This window comes from Elephas maximus, chromosome 16 (assembly GCF_024166365.1).
Source record: "Elephas maximus indicus isolate mEleMax1 chromosome 16, mEleMax1 primary haplotype, whole genome shotgun sequence".
NCBI lineage: Eukaryota > Metazoa > Chordata > Mammalia > Proboscidea > Elephantidae > Elephas > Elephas maximus.
The window spans coordinates 50,416,561-50,438,589 of NC_064834.1; the positions used below are offsets into that span (position 1 = coordinate 50,416,561).

Consider the following 22,029-nt stretch of genomic DNA (forward strand, 5'->3'; position numbering starts at 1 on the left):
TCACCCTCATTATACTGACATGTTATTGTAGCTAATCTTTTTAGTTTCCTTCTTCACTCAGTTCTCTGTGTTGCTTAAAAGGCTGCGTATAGTCATATGCAACAAAGCAATCAGAAAACAAAAAATAGCTGCTTTTTCACTTTGACATTCATCCATTCTTAACAATTGTGGCTAATATTTCCTTAGGGGTCAACACATGCCAGGAATTGTGCTAAGTGCTTTAGGTTAAATATTTCATTTGTCTTCACATTTCATAAAATAGGTCATTTCACTAGTCCCATTTTAACGACAAGGGAACTGTAAACGATGATGAGCCAGTTAGCTAGCCCAGGTCTCATCTGCTTGCAATGTGCACGCTCGGCACCATCCTGCTATATCAACTCACTACAGCAGAAAACAGAAGGTCATTGGTATACATTAGGAAATAAACTGAGACATTTTTTGTTTATTTTTATTTTGTTTGTGCTAAACCAAGTAAGTATCTTAGAATTCAAGAAGGTTAGAACTGAAAAGAACCTCAGAAGTCATTTATTACATTCCTCCTATGAGAAGACTAAAGTCCAGAGTAGGTGTGACAGCAAATAAAAATCCAAAATTACTTTTGTCTCTCTTTGCATTTTTTTTCACGTGGATAGGTGGGGCTGACTTCTCTATTAGGTACAGCAGGCACAGTGTTTAGGGCCTACAGTACTTTTAAGGACTTAGAAGTTAAAATCAGAAGAAAAATATGAACTTTAAAGTTGAAGAAAATGTTTTAATATATATTTGGCTTTATAACAATGCAGACATAAAATGCTAATGGTTGATATGTTTTCATGGATGAAGGGGCCCACGAAGGCAAAAGAGACTAGGGCCTATACAACTCTTAATGAGAGCCTGTGTATAGAAACATGCTGAAATTTCCGTCTTTACCTGTTCATACAGCCTTCATAGTTATCTATGCTTTGAGCAAAATACGGATTTTATGAATCAGCATTAGGCACTTTTTCAAAGTATTGGTAATTGGACACAATCAAAGATAAATTCTGGATATAAAAAGGCAATTTTTCAATTCCTTGTTTGTAGACCATTGCACATACAGCATACATCCTGTGATCTTCTGTGATGCCAAAGACCTTTATTTGCTTCTTAATTCTGTTTTGCTTCAATCCCCTTTGCTCAAATTAGAATGTTTTTCATAGCTTTCTGGGCCACCAAGGAAACAGAAGGCTCTGTATAGCTTTCTGTTCTATCCAAGGTTCAGGTTAGATCACTCCATAAGTAACTCTGTAGAATGCTGGGATACCTTCCATTCTTCATTCATTCATTTGACAAACTTGGGAACCTATCATGTGCTCTGTTGCTATCCCTCACCCAAACCAGAGCTCATGTTCTAAGTCAATGCGGTCCAAACATATTAGCAGAACATTAGTCTCTCAAGAGGGTTTTTTAAAGTAAGGCTCTGTGGTCAAATAAATTTTTGTGAAGAAATTTTTGCCAGCACGCCATATACATTGGTAAGTACAACAGACATATTTACTCCCCTCATATAGCTTATGTTTATAACCAACAAGTAAACAAACAAACAAATGTATAATTACAAGTTGTGGTAAATGCAATAAAGAGAACTAACTGGGTGGGCTGATAATTACTTAGCTCAAGGAAGGACTCTTTGATAGATGAGAAAGTGGACAGAAGAACACTCTAGGTAGAAAGAACATATGTGAAGGACCCCCAGATAAAGAGAAGCTTAGTATGTACTGGGCCAGTAGGCTTGAGTGTAGTAACAAAAATAGAAAACAGTAGAAGATAAGAATGAAGAGGTGGGCAGTGGCCAGATCATTGTAGAGCCTTATGTGACATGGTAAGGTTAAATTTTATTCTAAGAGCAATGAAAAGTTAGTGAAGAGTCTTCAGCAGGTGATTGACAATCTGAATTATGTCTGTAAAAGATTTTTCTGGAAACTGAGCAGTGAAGAGGGATAAGAGTAGAGGCAGGCAGACTAGTAATGAGGCCTTTGAAGTGGTCCAGCTTCTCCAAGTTCTCCAAATCTTATTTCTTTTGTTAGTTTCTGCTCTACTGCCATCCCTCACCCGGACCAGAGCTCATGTTCCAAGTCAATGTGGTCCAAACATGTTAGTGGAACACTAGTCCCTCAAGATGGTTTCTGAAAGTTAGGCTCTGTGGTCAAATAAATTCAGGAAATTCTGCATGCTAAATCCCCTTCTTGGAGATTCAGAATGTAAACTAATGTATTAAAGGTGTCAGGAAGTGTTTCAGTAAGTTTGTGTATCCAGTATTTCTCAAACTTACTTGACCATTGGAACCTTTTATTTTATTTAGCTCCATATAATGTTAATATCCTGCAGAACTGATATTCTCCAGAGCACATTTAAGGAAATGCTGCCATAATTCATTCTAACCAAGAGTTAAGCAAACTCCATGTGCTTGGTTTACTGGGCCTCTTCTCCCCTTCTCTGTTTATTGTTCCATCAGCTTAGACAATATTTTCTGTCTCCTCATATATTATATGAGGATATCACCCATCAGGAAACCCTGGTGGTGTAGTGGTTAAGTGCTACGGCTGCTAACCGTCAATCATATGTTTCTTTCATTTCTCTTCTCTTCTTATCTACCTCCTATTTTCTGTCAGCTGTCTCTTTACTTTTGTACCGTTAAGGTTGATAAGGTTTTCATTTCTTTTCTGTAACTATATTTTTCTTCCTTGTTCTGTATATAGATTGAATCTACCACCTAAAAATTAATTTATAAAATGTACATTATTTTGACTATGTAAATTTCTTCACAGCAGAGTCAAGCAGTTTACCAAATTCTGTTTATTCCTCAATGGCATGCTGTGCAAAGTCATAAACTCTGTACCATGCAGGAAAATATTTTATCATCTGATTTCAAATGGCTTTCTTTTCATACACCTTATCAGTTGCTCCAGATCATGTCACCTATTTTCTTTCGGGGTGAAGAACATGCTTCCTCTACCATGTCATTAATAGTATCCTCTCCTTAGACACTCTATCTAATTTTTAGAATCCAATTCATTTTTATTGAGGTCCAAAAAAACTCAGCCTGTTGCTGTCGAGTTGATTCCAACTCATAGCAACCCCATGGGGCAGAGTAGAACTGTCCCATAGGCATTCCAAGGAGTGTCTGGTGAATTTGAACTGCCAACCTTTGGGTTAACAGCCAAACGCTTAACCACTGTGCCACCAGGGGCCCTTCTTGAGGTCCACTGACATATTATTCTGAATTGGACCAGTTGCTTTTTAGACTTGTTACACCACAGTTGCAGGGCCTTAAAAAAAAAACAACATAGCAACTATTGTGAGGATGGTGCAGTGTTTCGTTCTGTCATACATAGGGTTGCTGTGAGTTGGAACCCACTCAATGGCACCTAACAACAACACACCACAGTCATCTGAGATTTCTTTTGCTGTGACTCAATGATTACTTATACCATTTTTGTAGCTCATGCTTTCTTCCTTCTTGGTTTTCACCCTCATTTTCTTGGAGTACGTGCTAAAATAACTTCCTTAGAAATGGTAAGTGAATACTGAGATTTAGAACATCTAAAAATGTCTGTGTATTTTTTACCTATTGCTGCATAACAAATTACCACAAACTTAGTGGCTTAACACAGCACATTTCTTATCTCACAGTTTCTGTAGATCAGAAATCCAGGCACAGTTTGAGTTCTGTGCTTCAGACTACAATCCTGGTGTTGGCTGGGACTATAGTCTCAGCAGAGGACAGACTAAAGAAAGATCTGCTTCCAAGTTTCGTCAGGTTGTTGGCAGAATTCATATCCTTGAGGTTGTAGGACTGAGGGTTTCAGCTCTTTTGTTGGAGGCCACCCTCAGCTCCTAGAGATTGCCCATAGTTCCTTGTCATGGTGGCCTTCTCCAATATGGCCACTTACGTCATGGCAGCTTATTTCTTTAAAGCCAGCAACGAAGAGCAAGAGAGTTAACAGAAAGAGCTGTCTATTAGCAATACAAATGGATTCTTATATAATGTAATATAACCACAAGAGTGATATCCCATCATCTTTGCCAGATACTATTGATAAGAAGCAAGTGACAGATCTTGCCCACACTCAAGGGGAGGAGATTATACAAGAGGATGAACACAAGAAGTTGAAACTCATTGGAGGTCACCTTAGACTTTATCTACCCAAGTCTATATTTCGTCTTCACACTTAATAAATAGGTTCAGTATAGGAATTTGGTCTCAAAAATAAGTTTCTTTAGAACTTAAGAGACATGACTACATTATTTTATAGTACCACTATTTCTGATGAAATGTCAAATACAAGTTTGATATTTTCCTTTGCAGGTGACCTATCTCTCTCTTTCTGGAGGCTTCTAGACTATATCTTAACTTTGGTGTTCTAATAGTTAATATTCTTAGGCCTATGTATGAGTCTCTTTTCAATTTGTTTTTCTCAGTGTTCAGTGAACTTCTTTTTTGAACTTGCCTCTCTATAGTTCTCTCAGAAAATATGAAAAAATCTTCCCTAATTATTTATTAAATCCTTCCCTCCCTCATATTTTATCTTGTTTTCTGTCTTTGTGTAAAGCTCTGTGTATGGGAGGTTTCCTTAATTTTATCCTCCATTTATTCTACTAAACTCTTTTTTTAAAAACAGCTTTTTGAGACATAATTTACATACCATAAAATTCACCCATTTAAGTGTACAATGCAATAGTTTTTATAATATTTACAGATTTATGCAACTACCAACATAATCTACTCCTAGAACATTTCAGCACCCCAAAAAGATGTTCTCTACCCATTAGCAGTCATCACTCCCCATTTTTCCCGAACCATAGGCAACAACTAATCTATTCTCTGTGTCTATAGATTTGCATATTCTGGACATTTCATATAAATGGAATCATAAAATATGTGGTCTTTTGTGACTGGCTTCTTTCACTTAGCATGTTTTCAAGGCTCATTCATGTAGCAGCATATATCGGAATGTCATTTCTTTTTATTGCCAAATAATATCCCATTGTATGGATAGACCGCTTTGTTTATCCATTCATATGTTGGGGGACATTTGTGTTGTTTCCACTTTTTGGTTACTATGAATAATGCTGCTATGAACATACATATACCAGTTTTTGAGTAGACATATGCTTTCATTTCTCTTTGCTATAGTGCTAGGAATAGAATTTCCGTGTCATATAATCATTCTGTATTTAACCTTTTGAACTACTTCCAGGCATTTTCTAAAGCAGCTGCACTATTTTACTTTCCCACCAGCAGTGCGTGAGGGTTCCAGTTTCTCTACATCCTCACTATCACTTGATATTGTTGGCTTCTTTATTACAGCCGTACCAGTGGGTGTGAAGGATCCCTGGTAGCTTAATGGTTAAGAGCTTAGCTGCTAACAGGAAGGTCGGTGGTGTGAATCCATCAGCTGCTCTGTGGGAGATAGATGTGGCAGTCTGCTGCCATAAAATTTACAGCCTTGGAAATCATACGGAGCAGATCTCCTCTGTCCTATAGGTCCCTATGACTTGGAATTGACTCGATGACAATGGGTTTGGCTTTTGGTTTAGAGGGTATGAAGTGCTATCTCATCATGGTTTTGATTTGCAGCTGTCTAATAAGTCAAGAAATCAATGTATTGCACTGGGCAAATCTGCTGCAAAAGATCTCTTTAAGGTGCTTAAAAGCAAAGATGTCACCTTGAGGACTAAGGTATGCCTGACTCAAGCCATTGTATTTTTAATTGCCTCGTATGCATGCAAAAGCTGGACAGTGAATAAAGAAGACTGAAGAAGAATTGATGCCTTTGAATTATGATGCTGGCAAAGAATATTGAATACACCATGGACTGCCAGAACAAATCTGTCTTGGAAGAAGTACAGCTGGAACACTCCTTAGAAGTAGGGATTGTGAGACCTTGTCTCACGTACTTTGGACATGTTATCAGGGGGGACCAGTCCCTAGAGAAGGACATTATGCTTGGCAAAATTGAGGGTCAATGAAAAAGAGGAAGGCCGTCAATGAGATGGACTGACATAGTGGGCTCAAACATAGCAATGATTGTGAGGGTGGTGGAGGACTGGGCAGGCAGCGTTTCATTCTGTTGTACATAGGGTCACGGTGAGTCAGAACTGACCCAGAGGCACATAACAACAACAATAACTAATAATGTTGAGCATCTTTTCGTGTGCTTATTGGCCATTTACATATTTTATTTGAAGAAACATCTATTTAAATCCTTTGCCCATTTTTAAATTGAGTAATTATCTTTTTATTGTTGAATTGTAAGAGGTCTCTATTTTGGATACAAGTCCCTTTTCAGATACATGATTCAAAAAATTTTTTTCCCATTCTGTGAATTATCTTTTTACTTTCTTGATGGTGTTTTTTGATGCACGAAAGTTCTTAATTTTAATGAAGTCTGATTTATCAATGTTTTCTTTTATCACTTGGCTTTTGATGTCATATCTAAGAAATAAATGCCTAAACTTTAGTTTTTAATTATTATATGTTTAATTTAAAAAATATATTTTTGTTCTGATAGTATCTTTTTTCATAATAACCTTTTTTTTTTAACTTTTAAAGTGTAATATCTTACCATATATTAGGATATTAATTACAGGTTTTTAATTTTAAGGTTCTGAATTTTTTTTTTCCTTGCGTGAATTACTTAATTTATTTACCTTATGTTTTGGCTTTCATGCTTCTATTTTCCTTCTTATGTCTTTGGCGATCCATATTTTAAAATAGAGGACTAAGTAGAATTTTCTAGGTAGCAGGTACAGATTTTTCTCTGCTGTTGAATACCCAGGCTTTTAAGATAAGCTTCTCCTTTGATTGAGATCTCTATTGTGTGGGCAGGTCTTGTTGACCAACAGACTCCACTATAGAGACGGAGGATGGGGCAGGCACAGACGGCCTTTAGGTTAGGGGATCCTGTACTTCTCACTCTGCAGGACCAACCCCACCCAAGCAATACCAGCTCACTCCCAGACTGTTCCTTCAGTTTCTTTGGTGAAGTGTCCTGTTTTGATCCGGTTTTTGCTTGAGTATAATAGAGTGAGCTGTCTGTGCTCTGTATGGGCAGGGTGATCCATTGCCATCGAGCTGATTCCGACTCATAGTGACCCTATAAGACAAAGAAGAACTGTCCCACAGGGTTTCCAAGGAGTGCCTGGTAGATTAGAACTGCTGACCTTTTGGTTAGCAGCCAAACTCTTAACCTCTACACCACCAGGGTTTCCACGGGCAGGGTAAAGGTCTTGAAATGATGGAGGGAGGGTTGAACTGTGGGCACAGTCTCTCCACAGGCAGGCTTTCATATAAACCTCTTGGCTTGGTCTCTCCTTCTCACCCCACTCCCTCCTGACTCTGAGCCTGTCTGCTTGGCAGATTGGATATCTCCTCCTAGAGCTCCTGTCCTCTGGGCTACCACTTCCTTACTCTGCTTTATCTGTCAACAGGATTCCATTTGTTTATTGTTGTGTAGAAATCTGTCAAAATCTGTCATCAGCTGGTGTCCCTCCTCCACCCCCACATCGCTGTTTTGTGTTTGTTGTTACAAATCTGTTCTTCATTGCTTTTTAATTGGGATTAGGTCAAGGGTCTGAAGAGTAAACAGTGCTTGTGCTCAGACCTCTATCCTGAACTTGAAGCACGCCCAATACTTTTAAAGCATTGTTTTCTTCCTTCACAGATAATATTTCCTGAGTATGAATCTGTGTTCATTTTAGTGTAGCTTCTTTCTGGAAAAGCTCCCTTTTCTGCAGGCAATGGCATTTGAAAGATAGATGCTAACTGTCCGAAAGGTGGAAGTCATCCTTCATTAATTCCTCCCATTCTTTCACATACCCTGAGAAATATCTGTCAACAAACCATGTCATATTCTACCTCAACTTCTCTCTATCTTCTCTGCCATTACCAAAGTCCAATCCACCATCGTCCATCACGGAGAGTGAAGTAGCCTCCTTACTGAGCGTTTTTTATCCCTTACCTTTGTGTCTTCAAATCTTTTTGGCACACAGTAGCTAGAGTGTATATCACTTCCTTGATAAAAATCTTGATGGCTTTCTGTTGCTCATAGAGTAGAATGCACAGCCTCTTTACCAGGCTATACATGGTCCAGTAATGATCTGCTCTTTGCCTATGTATTTACCCTCATGTCCTACCACTCTCCTTTTGCTCACTATACTGCCCATCTTTCTATTCCTATGCCTTAACCTTGTTTCTGACTCAGGACATTGACAAGCACTGTTTCCTTTACTTAGAAATCTCTTTACTCTTTGGATAATCGCTCCTTCTCATTCCTTTGGTCTTGGCTCAAATAAATTGTTTCTCAGATAAGACTTCTCTGATCTCATTGTCTAAATAAACAGCCCTGGACACTCTGATAATATCCTTTGTAGAATTATGCACAATTTGTAATAATTTATTTGTCTTCTCATTTACTGTGATCTCCCTCACCAAGCTCCATGAGGATAAGAATCACTTTGGCTTTATTCACCAACATAGACCCTGGCACTTAAACAAAGGGTCAAACACAAAATAGGTGTCCAATAAATACTAATTGAGAGAAAATCTAACTCTATATAAATTTAGCATTATATATAAATTTAGCACTATATATAAATCTCACTATGATTTTAAAGGCCTAAAAAGAAGCCTCGATCAACATTATTTCAATGAATATTTTTCTGATGTTGGTGCATCAGCTCTACCTTTTCTCTGGTAAGGTAAGCCTCCACCAACATATGGTTTAGATACTCACTCTCAAGCAGATACAGTAATAAATCCTAAAGAAACAAAAATTATAACATTTTTAAAAAACCTAGATGAAAAGGAAATAGTAACCATATCCCAATTACATAAGGGAAGAAACAGAAAGGCAATCAATAAGAAAGTAGACAAGAACAATCATAATAAAAATAAACTTTTGAAATAATAAAATTATTTTTCAAGGTAAAAAGAAATGTATTGGAATAAAATTTTCATTATACAGAAGAAAAAAAGGAAACTGATATAACTCTAGAGAGCATTTCTTCATGCTTATGTATAAAAATAGCCAGTTCCCAAATGAGGAAATTAAAATTTAAAAAACAAGCATTTAATTAAGTACTACCCATATTCCAGACAATGAGCTAATCTCTGAGGATACAAACATCATGAAGATTCTATGTCTATCCTAGTGGAGTTCATATTCTAAATGAGAAGATAGTCCTATAAATACCTACTGAACAAAAAGAGGAAAAAAGCTTAAAAATTGGTTTGATTCTATACAACTATAACTATTCATTATAATTTATATTAATCACCATAATTTATATATATCACTATTTATATAATGATTTACAATGCATAGCAATCACAGTTATGCATACTATTTTCCTGTCAGACGAACTAATACACAGTTGTTCAGTAAGACAAATACTATTCATTCAACAAGCATTTATACAACACCTACTGTACTCTTGGCATTATACTATGTTCTGAGGATACAGAATAAATATAGACCATGACCTGATTCTATCTACTTCACAGTCTACCAGGGGAGGCAAATTTGTAAACAAATAAGTTATCATCAATTTCGTAAGTACTATAGTACAGAAATAAACAAAGTGCCATGTGAGGACAGAGGAAACCATAAGAAATCCTGCCTGGAGAGGTCAAAGAAGATATAAAGGGGGGAAATAAGGGAGGGGGTGGTATGACACCTTCCAAAACTTACAGGAACATTGATGTACCTAGAGGGCAGGTTGTACAAGGGGCCATCGCTGCTTATGAGTTGCAAATATAGGCAGGAACTGGATCCTTTAGGGCCAAGGGTTCATGTTAAATGGTTTGAGTTTCAAACAAGAGTGACTTGACAAGATGTTGCATTTACAAAAATCTATTCAGAAATCTGTACAGAAACATTTATTTGAGTAAGACTAAATCAAAAAACTCCTACGCGTCTGTTAGTTTGTACTACTGTGGAGGATTGTGTGCTGCTGGAAGCTATGCCACCGGTATTCAAACACCAGTGGGGTCACCCATGGCGAACAGGCTTCAGCTAAGCTTCTAGACTAAGACAGACTATGAAGAAGGACCCAGCGATCTACTTCTGAAAAGAATTGGCCAGTGAAAACCTTATGAATAGCAGCAGAACATTGTCTGATACGATACCGGAAGATGAGCCTCTCAGGTTGGAAGGTACTCAAAATATGACTGGGAGAGAGCTGCTGCCTCAAAGTAGAGTCAACCTTAATGATGTGGATGGAGTCAAGCTTTTGAGACCTTCATTTGCTGATGTGACATGACTCAAAAGGAGAAGAAACAGCTGCAAACATCCATTAATAATCGGAACCTGGAATGTATAAAGTATGAATCTAGGAAAATTGGCAATCATCAAAAATGAAATGAAACCCATAAATACTGATATCCTAGGCATTAGTGAGCTGAAATGGACTGGAATTTGTCATTTTGAATCAGATAACCATATGGTCTTCTATGCCAGAAATGACAACTTGAAGAGGAATGGCACCGCATTCCTCACCAAAAAGAACATTTCAAGGTGTATCCTGAAGTACAACTCTGTCCGTGATAGGAAAATATCCATACACCTACAAAAAAGACCAGTTAATATGACTATTATTCAAATTTATGCACCAACCACTAAGGCCAAAAATGAAGAAACTAAAGATTTTTACCAACTTCTGCAGTCTGAAATTGATCGAACATACAATCAGTATGCACTGATAATTACTGGTGATTGGAATGCGAAAGTTGGAAACAAAGAAGAAGGATAGGTAGTTGGAAAATATGGCTTAGTGATAGAAACTATGCTGGATATCACATGATTGAATTTGCAAGACCAAGGACTTACACCTTTTTTCACCAACATAAATAGTGACTATACACATTTTTTTTTTTTTTTATACACATGGACCTCACCAGATAGAATACATAGGAATCAAATCAACTACATCTGTGGAAAGAAACGATGGAAAAGCTCAATACCATCAGTCAGAACAAGGCCAGGGGCTGACTGCAGATCAGACCATCAATTGCTCATATGCAAGTTCAAGTTGAAACTGAAGAAAATTAGAACAAGTTCGCGAGAGGCAAAGTATGACCTTGAGTATATTCCACCTGAGTTTAGGGACCGTCTCGAGAATAAATTTGACACATTGAACACTAATGACTGAGGACCAGGCGAGTTGTGGAATGACATCAAGGACATCGTACATGAAGAGAGCAAGAGGTCGTTAAAAAGACAGGAGAGAAAGAAAAGACCTAAGTGGATGTCAGAAGAGACTCTAAAATTTGCTATTGAACATCGAATATCTAAAGAAAAAGGAAAAGATGATGATTTAAAAGAGCTGAACAAAAGATTTCAAAGGGTCGCTCAAGAAGACAAAGTACTATAATGACATGTGCAAAGACCTGGAGATAGAAAACCAACAGGGAAAGAACATGCTCAGCATTTCTCAAGCTGAAAGAATTGAAGAAAAAATTCAAGCCTCAAGTTGCAATAATGAAGGATTCTATGGGGAAAATATTAAACACAGGAAGCATCAAAAGAAGACGGAATACACAGAGTCACTACACCAAAAAGAATTGATCGATGTTCAACTATTTCAGGACGCAGCATATGATCAGGAACGGATGATACTGAAGGAAGAATTCCAAGCCCTACTGAGGGCATTGGTGAAAAACAAGGCTCCGGGAATTGACGGAATACCAGTTGAGATGTTTCAACAAACGGATGCAGGGCTGGAAGTGCTCACTTGCCTATACCAAGAAATTTCGAAGACAGCTACCTGGCCAATCGACTGGGTGAGATCCATATTTATGCCTATTCCCAAGAAAGGTGATTAAACCAAATGCAAAAATTATCAAACAATATCACGTGCAAACAAAATTTTGCTGAAGATCATTCAAAAGTGACTGCAGCAGTTTATCGACAGGGAACTGCCAGAAATTCAAGCCAGATTTAGAAGAGATGTGGAACCAGGGGTATCGTTGCTGATGTCAGATGGATCCTGGCTGAAAGCAGAGAATATCAGAAAGATGTTTACCTGTGTTTTATTGGCTATGCAAAGGCATTTGAGTGTATGGATCATAACAAATTACAGATAACATCGCAGAGAATGGGAATTCTGGAACACTTAACTGTGCTCATGAGGAATCTGTATATGGATCGAGAGGCAGTCATTCAAACAGAACAAGGGGATACGACATGGCTTAAAGTCAGAAAAGGTGTGCTTCTGGCTTGTATCTTTCCACCATACTTATTCAGCCTGTATGCTGAGCAAATAATCCAAGAAGCTGGACTACATGAAGAAGAATGGGGTATCAGGATTGGAGGAAGACTCATTAACAGCCTGCGTTATGCAGATGACACAAGCTTGGTTGCTGAAAGTGAAGAGGACTTGAAGAACTTTCTGATAAAGATCAAATACCATAGGCTTCATATGGATTACGCCTCAACATAAAGAAAACAAAAATCCTCACAACTGGACCAATAACCAACATCATAATACACGGAGAAAAGATTGAGTTTGTCAAGGATTTCGTTTTACTTGGATCCACAATCAACACCCATGGAAGCAGCAGTCAAGAAATGAAAAGATGCATTGCGTTGGGCAAATCTGCTGCAAAAGACCTCTTTAAAGTGGTGAAAAGCAAAGATGTCACCTTGAAGACTTAGGTGGTCTTGACCCAAGCCATGGTGTTTACAATTCCCTCATACGCATTAGAAAGCTGGACAATGAATAAGGGAGGCCGAAGAAGAATTGATGCCTTTGAATTGTGGTGTTGGTGAAGAATATTGAATATACCATGGGCTGCCAGAAGAACGAACAAGTCTGTCTCGGAAAAAGTGCAGCCAGAATGCTCCTTAGGAACAAGATGGTGAGACTATCTCTTACATACTTTGCACGTGTTGTCAGGAGAGATCAGTCCCTGGAGAAGGACATCACCCTTGGTATAGTATAGGGTACGCCTTGGTATAGTATAGTATAGGGTCCATGAAAAACAACAACATCCTCAAAGAGATGGATTGACACAGTAGCTGCAACAATGGGCTCAAGCATAACAATGATTGCAGCCATGGTGCTGGACTGGGCAGTGTTTTTTTCTGTTGTACATAGGGTCGCTGTGATTTGGAACCAACTCAACGGCACCTACCAACAACAACAACAACATTGCTGTGGAGTAATGGAGAAAATTATGGTGTTGGCAAAGAATATTGAGTATACTATGGACTGCCAGAAGAGTGAATTAATCTGTCTTGGAAGAAGTACATCCAGAATGCTCCTTAGAAGGGAGAACTGTGAGACTCCGTCTCGCTTCTTTGGACATGTTATCAGGAGGGACCAGTCTCTGGAGAAGGACACCATGCTTAGCAAAGCAGAGGGTCAGCTAAAAACAGGAAGACCCTCAACAAGATTGACTGACACAGTGGCTGCAACAACGGGTTCAAACAGCAACAATTGTGAGGATGGTGCAGGACTGAGCAGCGTTTCATTCTGTTGTACACAGGCTTGCTATGAGTCAGAACCAACTCGACAGCACCTAACAACAACAATGGGGAAAAAGATACTTCAACACATTGCTGCCCTGCAACCTGGTGAAATTGTTCTGAAAAGAAAATTGGCAACAAATATAAGAGCCAGAAAAATTATCATATGCTTTGACCCAGCAACCCCACTTTTTGGAATATAGCCCAAGGATGTAATTTAAAAGAAATAAAAAACCTATTTGTATAAAGATGTTTATAGCTATGCTATAATTTTTTTTTAAATACTGGAAAGAGCCCAAATACCCAGCAGTGAGGGACTCTTCGGCAGACTTCAGTACATTAACGCAATGGAATGTTTTATTGCTGTTAAGAATGACAAATATGAGAGCAATGTGGAAATAAGGAAAGGGCCATATGAAGCAATGAGTAAAAAATGCAGGACTCAAAATGATACACACACAATGATCACAACTATGTAAAATTATATTTGTATAACCAGGAGGTTTGGAAAAGACTACAGAACTGGTGATTTAGAGCGCCGACATTTTTGTTATTGTTAGTTCAAGTTTCTGGGGAACAAGTTTATGTGTTCCTAGTTATATTTCACTGTATATTTGGTACATATACATTAAGAAAGATAAATCTCCTTTTTTTTTTTTTCTGGCACGTAAAAGAAAAAAAATTCTCATCTGTATCTTTACTTTCTCTAAATGATTTTCTCTATTCTCCTGAGTCCTGTTTTAGTTTTTAGATATACGTTGTTGTCGCCACAATACCCCTCTCACACACTCATTTCTTTCAGTTGTCCTTTATTATTGTGTCAAAGTTTCTTGACTTATTCATAACAAACCAGCATCTATGAGTTCACATTTATACCAACTTCACAAACTTAGGATGCCCTAAGTATACCTTTACTTAATAACTAACTGAGTGTGTGAACAAAGGAAAGGAATGACGTTAAAATGGCCTCTAAGTCTGGGTAGAGGCTTGTCCTAAGTATAGCTTTTTTCTCTCTTACATATAGAAATATTTGGGTCTTATCTCTATTATCCTGCAGAAATTGCCCCTCCTTTTAATGAAGGCCAATCCTTCTGGATTCTATCCATTCTCACCTTCATGGGGGAGTCCCTGGGTGGTACAAATGGTTAATATGTTCAGCTGCTAACCAAAAGGTTGAAGGTTCAGGTCCACCCAGAGGTATCTAGGAAGAAAGGCCTGGAAATGAATCAACTTCTGAAAAATCAGCCATTGAAAACCCTGTGGAGCACAGTTAAGCTCTGACACCCATGGAGTTGCCGTGAATTGGAATCTACTTGTCAGCAACTGGTTAACCTTAAAGGAATTCTGCCTTTGGCTATGTCTTCCTTCTCTTTTATTACCTATTGTTTCTCCTCTCCTAGATAAGTTTTATCAACATACAAACATGTTCTACTATTTCCAACATTAAGGGGAGGAAAATTTCATCAACTTCCTTGATCTCACATTTCCTTTCTTTCTTTCTGTTCTCCTTCATAGTAGAAATTCTCTTAAGAGTTCTTGCTCATATTATTATTTCCAATTTCTCACCTCCCATTCGCTCTTCAAACTGTGGCTATCTGTCTCTCTCTGCACCTCTCCACTGAACTGTTTTTCTGATGGTCAGTCACCAATAACCTTGTTGCCAAATCTAATGCCACTTTTCTGTCCTGTTACTTGACCTTCCAGCACACTCCTTCCTTATTTAAAACTCTTTTCTCTTGGTTTATATGGCATTTTATCCCCTTTCCTCCTACCTCTGAGGTCACTCCTCCTTTCTCACATCACTAAATGTTGGCATTCTTCTGGGCTCTGTCATAGGTCTCTGTCTCTTTCTACATTTTCTAATTCCTCTCATCCATTCTCATGGCCTTAAATCCCATTTATATGCTAATTACTTCCAACATTAATATCTCTAGTACAGATCTTTTTTTTTAGCATTTTTTAAAATTGTGCTTTAGATGAAGGCTTGCAGAACAAACTAGTTTCTCAACAAACACTACACACATTGTTCTGTGGCACTGGTTAACTACCCCTCAACATGTCTACACTCTCCCTTCTCAGCCCTGGGTTCCCTATTACCAACTTTCCTGTTCCCTCCTGCCTTCCAGTCCCTGCCCCAGGGCTGGTGTGCCCCTTTAGTCTTGTTTTGTTCCATGGGCCTGTTCAATCTTTGGCTGAAGGGTGAACCTCAGGAGTGACCTCATTACTGAGCTGAAAGGGTGTCTGGGGACCGTACTCTCAGTGTTTCTCCAGTCTCTGTCAGACAAGCAAGTCTAGCCTTTTTTTTTTTTTTTACTTAGAACTTTGTTCTATATTTTTCTCCAGCTCTGTCCAGGACCTTCTATTGTGATCCCTGTCAGAGCAGTCAGTGGTGGTAGCTGGGCACCATCTGGTTGTACTGGACTCAGTCTGGTGGAGGCCGTGGTAGATGTGGCCCATTAGTCCTTTGGACTAATCTTTCGCTTGTATCTTTAGTTTTCTTCATTCTTCCTTGCTCCCAAAGGGGTGAGACCAAAAGAATATCCTAGATATCTAGCACAGATCTTGAACCCTTGACTCATATTCAGTGATAGACTTGACATCTCCAGTTAGATTCAATCATAATAAACATAACATGAAAAATAAAGTCATGATTTTCTTCCCAGAACCAGTTTTTCCATCTCATTAAATGGCAGCACCATCTGCCCAGGTACTTATACATCTCTATGCCACATTACCATACCCTTATCCAATATATCATCAATTCCAATAGATTCTACCTCCAACACTATATTCCACTGTCACCACAGTGGTCTAGGTCTCTGTTGTTCTTTCTCTGCAATACCATAGCAGACTTCTCACTGATTTCCCAGCTTTCTCTCCAATTCATTTTCTATAGAGTAGATAGAACATATTTTTAATGCAGTAAATCAAATGATTTCCCTCACGTCTTAAAAACATTCAATATCTTCCTCACTGCTCTTAGAAGAAATTCTAAGTCCTTCACCATGGCTGTAAGCCCCTATATAATGTGATTCCCACTTACTTCTCTAACTATACCTTTCTCTTGACAACCTAGGCTTTTTTTCCCAGCCTCAGGGCCTTTGCACATGCTTCTCTTTCTGCCAAGAACACTGAATACCGTTTGCTTCTCTCTTTGCCTAGCTATCTGCTGTTCATTCCTTAGATCACACCTTAAATGGCTCTCTTCTTCTTAAGTGTCACTTTCTTAATGGACCCTTCTATAACCCCCTAATTCAATCAACCATCTAGCCCTTATAATCATTCATAGCACTATATACTTCTTGGTATTGTCTTAGTTTTAAGTTAATGTCTATTTCTCCCTTGCCCTATCCATACCTAGACTGCCATATCTTTCTCCCAAAAAGTCATTGGTGGGTTGAGTGCTTAACAGCTATATCACCAGAGAGATTTCCATAAAGATTCAGGTTGGAAAACCCTATGGGGCAGTTCTACTCTGTACCAGTGGGTCACTATGATTCAGAAATGGCTCTACAACATACAACAACAAAATGATACCAGCCTCCCTATCTTCATCCACCCACCAGCCATTTCCTTCTCTTATGCACAGAGTAATTTCAAAGTTTCAGTGAGTTTTTGAATATGTGAAGGGAAGCCCAGAGCTGTGTTCATGGGCAAGGGCCAAGATAGTGGAATTGTACTGCAAGAAAAAAGGGAAAATTCTACTTTTTCTCCTGAAACAGAAGGGGAGGAAAGAGAAGAATGAGGAAAAGACAGGAGTTGAGTAAGCGTTCAGGGACTTTTTGGAAAAGGAAAAAAAAAAAATTGTTTTTTTTTTTTAAGAAAAAGGAAGAATGCCTAAAATGAAATTCCAGGTTGTTAATGTTACAGTGAAAGTCCTGTGTCTTCTGAAGCCTTCAGTAATGTCTGCAACGTTTATTAGCTTAGATCAGGACTAAGCCACCAGAAAAGAGAGGAGAGAATCACAAGTGCCATCAAGGCACAAGGGCCATCCAGGCAACAAAGATTTTTCTCTACTTATATAGCTCTGTTTACGCTTACATGGCATTTATCTTACTCCAACTGATTTGTGCACTTCATTAAAAAATATCTTACTCGTTTTTGAATTTTCAGGAATAACCATATTCATTCAGAGTATACCACATAAGAGGTGTACCTGTGCTCCAGATAAACTCTTAAATCTCTCAGCCTTATTTTTCCCACCCTTCCTGCTCCAGTTACATCTTGGCTTTCTCTGACAGTAATTCTATCCCTTTACTGACAATGCATTCATGGTTAGACTTTCCCTCTGATGCTCCATAATTGGACCCCACCTGAATGGAGGTCTCACTTATCCAATTTGAGCCTAGCCCAGCAGCAGCACCGAGGCAGATAACATTTAACATAGTGCCTAACCCATAAATAACTGATGCTTAAAAATGGTTGTCATATTCAGCCAAAACTAAATAAGTCAAGTGGTAGCAATTCTTCAGAATACCTGCTATTAAATCTATTGGTTAAATTTTGTTTTAATATACAAATGTTTATAGTGTTTTTCAACTTTTAAACTAGGCTCAACTATTCAAAACTTTGTCAAGCTTTACTTTCTGTAAGAGATCATGGAACAGAGTAGGTAGTTTTTTTTTTTTTTTTTTAAAGTAAAAAATGATACACTGAAATGCTGTAATAGTAAATGTGGTTTTTCAAACAATGCATTCTTTCCAACTCATCCTGGTGATTGTAATATCCCTCCCCATACTACCACCCTCTGCTGACTGTATAAGACCTGGAGAGATGAAGAGTATAATGAAGTTTAATGAAGAAATCCCTGATTTAAACTTGAATAGCCACTTGGAAAGGATGTCTTTCCAAGAAAGAAAGACCAAGAAAATAACCAGGAAAAATACAAATCCATTAATCTATTACATTAATGAACAATGTCATAACAACAGCTAAATACTCTGACCTACCCATCAAGGAGGGCGATTACATTCTTCCTGGGTCGTCCAATATTAGGGCCATACAAGCTGGCTCTGGAGTAAATCCGGATGGGCTGCAACAGGCTCTTCAGCTGGATGTAATCCTTTCCCAATTGGCTGCCATTTACTGCCCGGCCATGCATAGTTCGATAGTTATTTGGCTCTAGATTAAAAGCAGACATTAAGTCAGAGTTGAGAAGGGTGAGGCTCTGTCAACCCTTTCCTGTTCACAGATATCTTTGACTGTCTCTTAACAACATGAACAAAATAACCGAAAAAAAAAAGGTGAGAGCTAACTTAACTTGAGGAACCACTCCAATAAAAAAGTCAAGTTAGCAGTACAATCTTGCCATTCCACTCATTTTTCAAACTAATATTTACAAAAGATCTACTACCTAAAAACTAATCTTCATAAGCAAGAGATAATACTGATTTGCAGGTGATAATTCATAACGAATGGTAAGAAGGGAAAGCTTCATAAAGATGGTCATTGTACCAAAAAGTTAGAGAAACTTTAATGTCCAATATTAGCAAAATGTTTGAGTGAAACAATTTCGAGGAAAATTTTGATGCTGCCCCCACCCTCCAGCTTCCATTAACTTGGTAGCTTTAAAGTAGGGAAAGTAATGAAAACCAGTAGCTTCACTGCTGGATGGGGCTAAGTCGATTTGGAACAGAGTACGAGCCCCAGGAAAGGCCAACATCTCAGCTAGCTTGAGGTTGCAATACCAAAAGGGGCAAGTAATAGACTTACACACTAGCAAGAAATAGAACAGGGATATTTATGGAATAAGATAGCCGTAAACCAAAAACCAAACCCACTGCCATCGAGTCAATTCCAGCTCATAGCGACCCTATAGGACAGAGTAGAACTGCTCTGTAGAGTTTCCAAGGGTCCGCCAACCTCCTGGTTAGCAGCTGTAGCACTTAACCACTACACCACCAGGGTTTCCAAGATAGCCATACAAAAAACCAAACCCACTGCAGTCAAGTCAATTCCAACTCATAGTGACTCTATAAGATGGAGTAGAACTGCCCTGTAGAGTTTCCAAGTAGCGCCTGGCAGATTAAGCAGCCATAGCACTTAACCATTACACCACCAGGGTTTCCAAGATAGCCGATAGTGGCCCTTAATAAGCTTCCTCATATCCCTGGTATTCTCAAAGGCTACACACAACCCAGCTAACAACAACAACAAAAAAAGACATGAGATAAATAGAAAACAAATAGCAAAATGGCTATCCAGGCATTCCTGGCTGAATATGAATCCTAGGATACTCTTAGAGTAGACATGAGAAGTCATGTCGGAAAGTAAAAGCAGTCAGTCTTATAAACTACCTAAAATATGAATGTGTTCCCCAACCCACACACACATCCACTAGCAAATGGCAGAAGCCTTACTGGCTCATGTATTTAAGCACAATGTCTGACCAATTACTGGTTGACCACTATGCTACACTGACTCAGGCAACCCCTAGTAATCCAGGTTTAAAAATAAGAAGAAGAATTAAAAAAAAAAAAAAAATGAAGAGTCATCAGTAGCTACACAATGCAAAGAAGATAGACTCTACAGTATTAGTTCAGGCAAGTCACTAAACAAAAACAAACAAATAAACAAAAACAGAGGCAACAAAAGCAACTTCTAGGATAGAGAAATCAGATTCCAAACTTGCTCCAATATATTACCCAAAACGTACAGTTTTCATTAAAGAAGTACGAGAGAGGCAAAGAAAACTGTTTCCCACACAGGAAAAAACAAGCAGTCAAAAGAAATTACATCTTTGGGGACCCAGATGTTGAATTTAGCAGATGAGAACACTGAAACTGCTATTATAAATATGTTCAAAGAACTAAAAAGAATAATAATCAAAGGAAATTATGATGTTACCGACTCATCAACTAGAGAGTATCAACAAAGATAAAAATTATAAAAAGAATAAGAATTAAATGGAAATTCTGGAATTGACTCATCACATATAGGGGAAACAACCACAATGAGATTAACCACTGAGTTTTCATCAGAAATGATGCTGGCCAGAAGACAGTGGGATAACATATTCAAAGTGCTATAAGAAAAAACTGTCAACCAAGAATTTTATATGCAGCAAAGTATCCCCCAAAACTGCATGAAAAATACAGACATCCTCAGAAAAACAGAGGAGAGGGAATTCATATGAGCAAACTTAACTAATAAAAAAAAAAGATATACTAAAAGATATAATAAATAAAATAAATAAATAAATAAGATATAATAAATAAATAAAAAAGATATACTAAAAGATATAATAAATAAAATAAGATATACTAAAGGAAGTTCTTCAAGCTGAAAGAAAATGACACCAGGCACTAATTCAAAACTACGTAAAGAAATAAAGAACTCCAGTAATATTAATTACGCGTTGTTGTTGTTATTGTTAGGTGCCGTTGAGTTGGTTCCAACTCATAGTGATCCTATGCACAACAGAATGAAACACCGCCTGGTCCAGCACCATCCTCAAAATTGTTGCTATGCTTGAGCCATTGTTGCAGCCACTGTGTCAGTCCAGCTTGGTGAGAGTCTACCTCTTTTTCGCAGACCCTCTATTTTTACCAAGTATTTTGGAAACCTTAGTGGCATAGTGGTTAAGTGCTACAACTGCTAACCAAAATGTTTGCAGTTCAAATTCACCAGGTGCTCCTTGGAAACTCTATGGGACAGTTCTACTCTGTCCTATAGGGTCACTACGAGTCAGAATTGACTCGAAAGCAGTGGGTTTGGTTTTTTGGTTTGGATGCCCTTCTTCAGAGACTAATCCAAAGTATGTGAGATGCAGTGTTGCCATCTTTGGTTCTAAGGAGCATTCTGGCTGCACTTCTTCCAAGACAGAATTGTTCATTCTTTTGGCAGTCCATAGCATATTCAATACTCTTCACCAACACCACAATTCGAGGGCATCAATTCTTCTTCAGTCTCCCTTATTCATTGTCCAGCTTTCACATGCATGTGAGGTGATTGAAAACAACATGGCTTGGGTCAGGCACACCTTCGTCCTCAAGGTGACATCTTTGCTTTTCACCACTTTAAAGAGGTCTTTTGCAGCAGATTTGCCCAATGCAATGCATCTTTTCATTTCTTGACTGCTGCTTCCATGGGTGTTGATTGTGGATCCAAGTAAAATGAAATCCTTGACAATCTTAATCGTTTCTCTTTTTATCATGATATGGCTTATTGGTCCAGTTGTGAGGATTTTTGTTTTCTTTATGTTGAGGCGTAATCCATATGAAGGCTATGGTATTTGATCTTTATCAGAAAGTTCTTCAAGTCCTCTTCACTTTCAGCAACCAAGATTGTGTTATCTGCATAACGCAGGTTGTTAATGAGTCTTCCTCCAATCCTGATACCCCATTCTTCTTCATGTAGTCCAGCTTCTTGGATTATTTGCTCAGCATACAGGCTGAATAAGTATGGTGGAAAGATACAAGCCAGAAGCACACCTTTTCTGACTTTAAGCCATGTCGTATCCCCTTGTTCTGTTTGAATGACTGCCTCTCGATCCATATACAGATTCCTCATGAGCACAGTTAAGTGTTCCAGAATT

At 38.3% G+C, this 22,029-nt stretch overlaps 1 protein-coding gene across 5 annotated transcripts in view; it reads right to left on the reverse strand.

Moving 5' to 3' along the window:
- The window catches only part of HPSE2 (heparanase 2 (inactive)), a 702,461-nt gene that overhangs the window by 235,591 nt on the left and 444,841 nt on the right, over positions 1 to 22,029 (reverse strand). For all 5 annotated transcript variants that reach the window (XM_049855686.1, XM_049855684.1, XM_049855688.1 and 2 more), the window contains one exon: positions 18,443 to 18,614. In XM_049855686.1, coding sequence (XP_049711643.1) covers positions 18,443 to 18,614 — 172 coding nt within the window. The remainder of the gene's footprint in view (positions 1 to 18,442; positions 18,615 to 22,029) is intronic.